The 7,602-nt window shown below is 39.9% G+C and overlaps 1 protein-coding gene across 3 annotated transcripts in view; it reads right to left on the bottom strand.

The window, feature by feature from the left end:
* Positions 1–6,349: 6,349 nt before the first annotated feature.
* Positions 6,350–7,602, bottom strand: part of TRAK2 (trafficking kinesin protein 2) — a 62,573-nt gene continuing 61,320 nt past the window's right edge. For all 3 annotated transcript variants that reach the window (XM_030579910.1, XM_030579911.1, XM_030579912.1), the window contains one exon: positions 6,350–7,578. In XM_030579910.1, the coding sequence (XP_030435770.1) occupies positions 6,900–7,578 (679 nt within the window). In that variant the 3' untranslated portion in view covers positions 6,350–6,899. The remainder of the gene's footprint in view (positions 7,579–7,602) is intronic.

The following is a 7,602-nucleotide window of genomic DNA, read 5'->3' as shown; positions in this document are numbered from 1 at the left end:
AAAACTGCCATGAAATTTTCTCTTCCTGGCCACCTCCCATGCTCCACAGAACATGGGAAAAAACAGTGACAAATTTACCAAATTACCTTTTGCTGACACCATCACTACTCAGCCATGGAATCATCACACTAGAAAGAATTTAGAGGCACTTTAGAGAAGAACAATTATCGGGGAATACAGGAAAGATTAAAGTAGCCTAGATTGAGCTAGGAGAGGACTAAGGGAAAGGTGGGCGTTGGACCACGTTAATAGCCTACACATATTGGAAGGGTGTAACCAACAAGTGATTATTGTGTGTGCTAACAAGCAAGGTAGAACTAAGAGTAATGAGATCACATTTAGAAATGGAAAAAGTTAGGCCAACTATTCAGGCAAAACTTCCTGTTTCCAAGGTGTATAAAGCTGAGATTGCCCCCCCCCCCCGACTCTAATCTGCTGAAAAATGCTTAGAAACACCATAGCTGAACAGAGCCCACAACAAATATAAATCAATTAGATCTCCTGGGTCCACAGTTCCAGCTGAAGTCGATTGGAGCTTCCGGTACTGGCACCTCTAAAAATCAGGCCCGCTTGACTTGTAAAAAAACAAAACGACAACCTGAAATCTATTTGGGGCCTCCAGGGGGCCCAGCCCTCAAGAACTTTGTCTGAATGCTCTATTGGATTTAACAGCTTTTTAAAAACATTTCTGGGTCTTAGCAGCAGTTTCACGTTCTTTAGTTTCTAAAACATAAAACCCAAGAGCTCTGGACTGTGTCCCCTTTGCAGATCTGAATCGCAAACAAGACAAGGGGGGGGCGGAAACCTTCACATTTTGTGTTACTCTCATACAGCAGTTGGCTTTATCCTTTGGGTCCAGACGTTTCCAGAGACTGGAACCCCTAAAAATTTATCAAAAAAAGCAGCCCTGGTAGGTTCTCTTGCTTATCAAGATCTTTGCTTCTCCCTAGACAAGGTTAGTTTCCCTTGTCACCATGGAAACAGGAGTGCCACTTCATTGGCTACTAATATTCATTCCATCTTAAAGAGAAAGTGCACAAAACTCGTTTGCTCAGAGTCCGTCTGAAATGATTTAAAGGTGTACAAGAAACTTGTGTGAAATGGGTGTACAGAGTGTAAGAAGCCCATTATTCCCAAGGAGGAAATAATGTTTTAAGGTATTTACATGAGAAGTTCTGGATTGACAACCCAGAGACTCTCATCTCCTGTTTAGCAAATGAACAAGCGAAGTGCAGGCACCAGCTGTGCAAGCCTCCCCTGGTTGGCATCCCAACACTTCCTTACCCTGAGCAGACAGGAACACAGTGGAGGAGGTTACTCCCTTTGTCAAAAGTTTTAGTCCTCGGCCTCTTTGTGAGGCTGGCAAAAGGGTGAAAAAAATTGTTTGTGGTGGTGTATCTTCGTAATGTAACCACATCTCCTCTAGCAACCAGACAGTAACCACCAACTCAGTTTTATTGCTCAGTAAACAGCCTTCGGATAGTGATGACTTTTGGACAGCAAACCCAGATTTCTCCCTCCCCATATCTGTGATATATTTGCAATGTTTAGACATACAGAGTTACATTGCTTCAGTATCTTGGGACTGATACTACTGTGGTCCTGATCTTGAAAACAGGCAAAGTGTAACTTTTCACCAGTGAGTAAACTCCGGGAACATTCCAGGAACACTCCTGTCAGTAAAACTTCCGTGCATGCTGTATTTGCAAGACCGGAGGCTCAGCAAGGAAATCACAGCATGTCAGGTGGAATGCTGACTAGGTACACAAGTAGTTTGCTTTCATCTGACAATGCGCATGTTCTGATGATTGACTGGTGGATTAATTAGGAAGACAGGTACTCAACTGAAGGACACAGAGGGCCCAACTCAGGAAACTTTAGAGGGATAGGTGTGCACAGATGGCTTTAGGCTGACAAGGATATAGGTTTCTTTTCCCAGCACCTAAGGGTGAAAGGGTAACACTTAAGGAAGGGAGAATTATTCATCATTAATTTAATTCGTTTCAGTCTCTCCTCTCATCCTATGACAGGTCTTTGGGACACTTAACATTATGATGGCAATGACCAGGAAGGAGGTAAAAGAACTGCATGATCATTCCCCTAATTATAAAAGGCCCATTCAGTCCTCCCTTCCTTCACAAGCCAGGTAGGCGGTCACAAGAAGATAGGTCAGTGGCAGTAGTATGGGGGAAAGATTCTTGTTTCCAAACAGGAGAATAACACCCTGGAGGGAAGGACTGAGGGATGCTGGTTGATTTTCCATAAATATATGGGAGGTTGTGCCATTCTTTCCCTCTTGGCTTCCTGCTAGAAGTCATCCTAATGCTAAGAGTCCTTAACAGCTGTTGTGGGGTGAAAGGAGAAGTATGCACAAGAGTTAATTATTGTATTTAATCTGACAAGGAGTCATTCACATCTGGATATTCTTTTTTTTAAGGCAAATGTGAAATTCTTCATTCTCAATAAAAAGGTTTTTCAAACAGCAAAAAAGATATACAATAAACATTGTTATCTAGATTTAACCACCACTAAATATAGATCTACTGTATTTTAGCAACATTTCATTTTTTTAAAAGCCAAATCTCCTTTTATAACAGTACCCACCACCACAATACTCATATTTTGATATCTATCTAAAAATAAAAATAAATACATGCATGGAACAAACCACAGTGCAACCAGTGTAATGTAAAAGGCATGTTTGTACGTTTAATATCAAATTTACATTCCGCTATGAAAAATTAAGTGCCAAAAGCAGATGAACAAAAAAGGATCCCAGTTTCTCAAAAAATGTTGTGCAACTATCCTATACAGTGGCTAAATGGGTTTCAAACCCAAATCTTTGCTCTTTTCTATGCGGTTTGCTCTGATTAAGTAGATTTTCTTCAGCTTAAGTTAAAACATATTCCATCTCACTGCCCATGTATGCTTTAGTGCACAGGTTTGTATACGTTTCACATCAAAGAAGTTCAGTTAGTGAAGCTACAGCCCTGTGGTTCTAAAGGCAGAAACTTAAACATGTACTTTGCTTACATGCCAAAAATATGCTCAAAACCTAAATAAGACAGACACTGAGGCTGGCAGACTGTTGGTCTACACTGGGGTGAGGGGGGGGTGTCGATGTAAGATACGCAACTTCAGCTACAGGAATACCGTAGCTGAAGTCGAAGTATCTTATTCCGACTTACCTCCCACCCTCACTGCGCAGGATCGACGTCCGCGGCTCCCCGTGTTGACTCTGCTACCACTGCTCGCTCTGGTGGAGTTCCGGAGTCGATGGGAGTGCGTTCGGAGATCGATATATCACATCTAGATTAGACGCGATATATCGATCCCCCAAAAAATCGATCGCTACCCGCTAATACAGCTGGTAGTTTGGACGTACCCTGACATTGCAGGAAGCTCTCTCTGTTTCTGGGTCTTTCCTAAAAGGGATGGCTAAATTCCTCTCTGTCTTCTCTGGTGTTTGTTCCATGCTGCAGTTTTGTGGACACAGGACCTGTTTTAACTGCAGTTATTTGTTGCTGTTGCCACTAGCTTCACCTAGCTGTCTAAGCAACCTTGAATTATATCAAGATACTCTTTGTAGAATCTTAAACAAATCATTCATGTAAATGCTTATCTCTACTGGGAGTCAGAAGACGCTAATCTATTCTTCCAACTCCACAGGAACTAAATATGCTACCAACATTATCATAAAGGCCTATGACAAAATGTTGTCTTCTAGGTTTGGCACAAACCACTGCTACATCCGTCAGGTCTAATTTTCCTTGACCATGGAATTTAGGCACAAGTATACAAAATACACCTGGTGTATCCTTCGATATAGATGCAAGACAAAAAAAATCTTCAGCTTTAACTGAATGGATAAATATACAGCCACAATAGTGCACAAGTTCTGCTTTTATCACCTTCCTGCTTTGGACAGGTAATTGGTGAGACACTGCTCTACAAAAAGTTTATTACACATTAGGCTGAGACAACTTGATATCATTCAAATCAAAACATGTTTTAAAAAGGCTTATTCCATATTTACATGCATTTAATTATTGTGCTTTTAAACCAACTTAAACAGCAATCTGGTCTGAAAATAAATCTGACTCAGTTGTTTTGATTCTTCTGCTGTTAATACATAGCTATAGCAATCATGACAAAGCTAGTTAAAATACATATATATAAATTCTAAATTATTTAATACATGTAAAAGTCTAGCTGTCATTTACAAGTATTTCTATAATAAATGTACCTAAATTGAACATTAATTTGACACAAATGCTGTTCTCTGTATACATCAGACTGTCTAATTTTCTATTGCTCTGTCACCTGATATTTCCCTGGGAACTGCAAAATACACAGATGATATACCAAATGTGCAGTTCACTGGAGAACAAATACTCACCTTGTCAAGCGAGGTAAGACCCTGTGCATGGTTAAGAAAGTACAACCCAAATGCTTTAAAATAAAAATTAGGAACATTTTTTGTCACTAAAACAGAATTAACCCATATTCATTATTTTAAATTAATAGATTCATCTTTTACAACTATGTGAGCTATCTAAGCAAACTCGCAAAGGCCAACCAATGGAGCTTTGTGAAACCTTGTGAAGCAGTTAGCACTTGGAGTGGTTACTACTTTTCTTTTACAGAAACAAGCTTTACTATCAAAAAGCATCATTAAGACACCTAAAGGAGTGTAATAGTAGGAAGTGTCATGTTATAAATGACAGAGAAAATATGACCGCTTTATAAATGGATTTTGAATCTGTTCAAACGAACTTAAAGTTTTTACAACGCCTGCAGTGCTGCAGCATCTAGAGCCCAAATGAGGATGGCTGTAACTCTTGCCAGTTATAACCAGTCATATGACCGCTTCACTCCAGTGGACCTGAAGAGGATGTCACCTAGAGCCCCAACTACACAGGTCTTACAACCGAGTTTAAACCTCCTAGTTAAGCATGGCTGTTAAAACATGGCTGTGGCCAAATCTGACCCTATCACTGTGTGACTGGTCAGAATGAATGGGCCCAAAGAGTATTAAAACATCTATAAAAATTGTTCCAATGCAGGTAAAGACCATTCAGCCAAAACATATATCGTTTTGAACTCTGGGTTGATTTTCCATCATGATTTGATCCCTTACACTTTTCATGCTGGCCTGATCTCAGTAGGTCTACCACAACTATATTTAACAACTAGGGTAAAGTATAATTGTTAATTCACTTGTAAAGAAATGGAGACTTAAAATCATAATTATGAAAGTTCCTTGTATCTAAAATTAGGTTACAAATAAACTATTCTATTTCACAGAGATTAAGGACTTGTTCTCAATAGAATCATTTGCAGAGATCTAGCACTGATCAGTTTGGACAGGTTTTTTAACTTGTAGCTACTTTATAAACCATGATATAGATTATTCAAAGGAACAACTTTTTATGCTTATAGCTAAGATGCTTCTGAATCCACTGGTGATAGGTTCAAAGTATCCTGCTATTTAGCACCCAAAGACACCAATATATTTTTTTCAAGTGACTTGATTTCTGTCCATTGAGTTTTCCAATGCAGTGAGTCTGCCTCCTAAGATCTTTATTACTTTCACTCAGAATAGTAAGACTTTGACCTGCTCTCCATCAACAAAGAGGTGGCAGATTATCTTCTGACAATGACAAAACTCATTTCTATTTGATACAGTGGCCACAAAAAAGCCTCAGTGTTGTCTCATTTGTGCTTCAGTGCTGGAGCCTTGAACGTTAGGTTATGTACAAACCACAGTTCCAGGACAACTTTCATGGACTCTTTTCTCAGTGAAATCTGTGTAACAGAATCCTGCCTAGAATCAGAAAGTGTCTTAAATATCAAATCCTTTATTTTTATATTCCGCTAAAAAGCTCCCTCAAATGTAGAGACTATCCAGCAGCCAAGAGCAGAGTCAGTCAGAAAACTTCTAACATTCTGTTGTCTTCTGTTAAGAATATGCTCCTCGTTTAGACCAAATAAAAACAAACCTAGAATCAAGCATTTATGTTTTACTCCCTTTTATAACATTAAAATGTGCCTGAGATTTTGTGCGTGTGCAAGCAAACCTCCTTTTATTAAAGATATATGCATAGCATGCTTTGGAAAGGTTTCTCAGCTCGAAATAAACAATTTTTCCTAGAATATAAAATCTTCTGCTTAACTCCTACCAATTGCACTTTCCTCAGTGTGCTTTCAACAGCCTTCAGAAAGTTCAGAGAGAAATGTCATTCTGTTAATACTCCACTAGCACCATTGCACTCATCCAAAATAAAAATCCTACCTCAACTCCTATTTGTACATGCAATGAGAAGTATAAAACGTAACATACAAAATATTTTTTAAAAGAAGAGGTTCAGTTTAATTTCTACATTGGAAATGCAAAAAAAAAACCAGAGGAATCAGAGTTGTTCCTGTGCTTTTTCTTCACTAGAGATGGATTTGGACCAATTATTCGAGTGCAGTAAAGAACAGATTCCTTGTTCATTTGTACAATCTGACCGCTAACATTTGGCAAAATAATATGATCATGGTGGAAAGGGGGAGACAGACCGTTCTACAAGACATTTATTGTCCTAGACACATACATCTGAAAGTGGAGGATAACTGACAAGCATTTGATATTGTCTTCTTTTATTTAAGCCAGGAAGTCAGATGTCTAAAGGGTCTCAAGATTTAGCTTTGGTTTCTTCTTTCCTGCGATCTCTTCCCAACTCCTCCTTCTTCCTTCCTCAACTCCATGCAAACTCTTTCTCTCACCCCATCTCCCTTTCTTTTTCCACTTTAACATGCACATTCCTTCTGCAACTCTCCATTCCACACCTGTATCAGATGTTCAGCCGTAATGTATTATTTGTTCTGCTTGAAGTCTGTTACTTGGAAACCACTTAGTCTTCCTTTAAGATACCCATTTTTGACGAGGATGTACAAAATGGAGCTCCATGTGCCCCAATCATGACTGGAAGACTCTGATTTCTTCTCAGTCCACCCATCAGGTTTCTACCTGCACTTAAAAACACAGCTGAGTCCTGCCGCTGCAGGCCAATTTCTGGCCTTTGATTTTTTCCATGGTCTCCTGTACCAGGGGGTTTGACTGCTCTGGCAATACCCAACCTCTTCAGCCTGTCCACCAGGTTCATCTTCAATTGGTCTAGGTTAGGAGGGTTATGGGATGGTTTCAGGCCACACCTCTCCTGCAAGAATGTTTCAGCTGGTCGTGATGCCAGAAAGTTTTCAGAGAGATAAGCTCGAGTCTCAAAAGGTGGAGGGGACGAGCAAGGTGAGTGCGAGGGAGAATTTGGGGGAGTGGAGGGAATGGGAAGGGTTTGTAGAGTCTGTAGTATAGGCAGCTTTTCTGGCATGGGGCTATCACAAACTTTGGCAGAGATGCCTTGTTCATGCAAGAGTTTAGCCAGACTGGTGGTGGTGCTCAAGGTAGTGGAAGAGTCTCTTCTGTCGATGAGGAATTCTCCAATACTAAACCTACAGGACATGGCTGGAGAGCTCATCGTTGTATTGCCAGTACTGTTGCCACTATTTCCAAATGATAATGGAGTGTACATGGAGCTGAAAAAAATAAACACACACATA

Source organism: Gopherus evgoodei, chromosome 11, assembly GCF_007399415.2.
Source record: "Gopherus evgoodei ecotype Sinaloan lineage chromosome 11, rGopEvg1_v1.p, whole genome shotgun sequence".
Taxonomy (NCBI): Eukaryota; Metazoa; Chordata; order Testudines; family Testudinidae; genus Gopherus; species Gopherus evgoodei.
The sequence above is the reverse complement of the archived record's forward strand: the minus strand, read 5'-3'. Positions and strand labels throughout refer to the sequence as shown.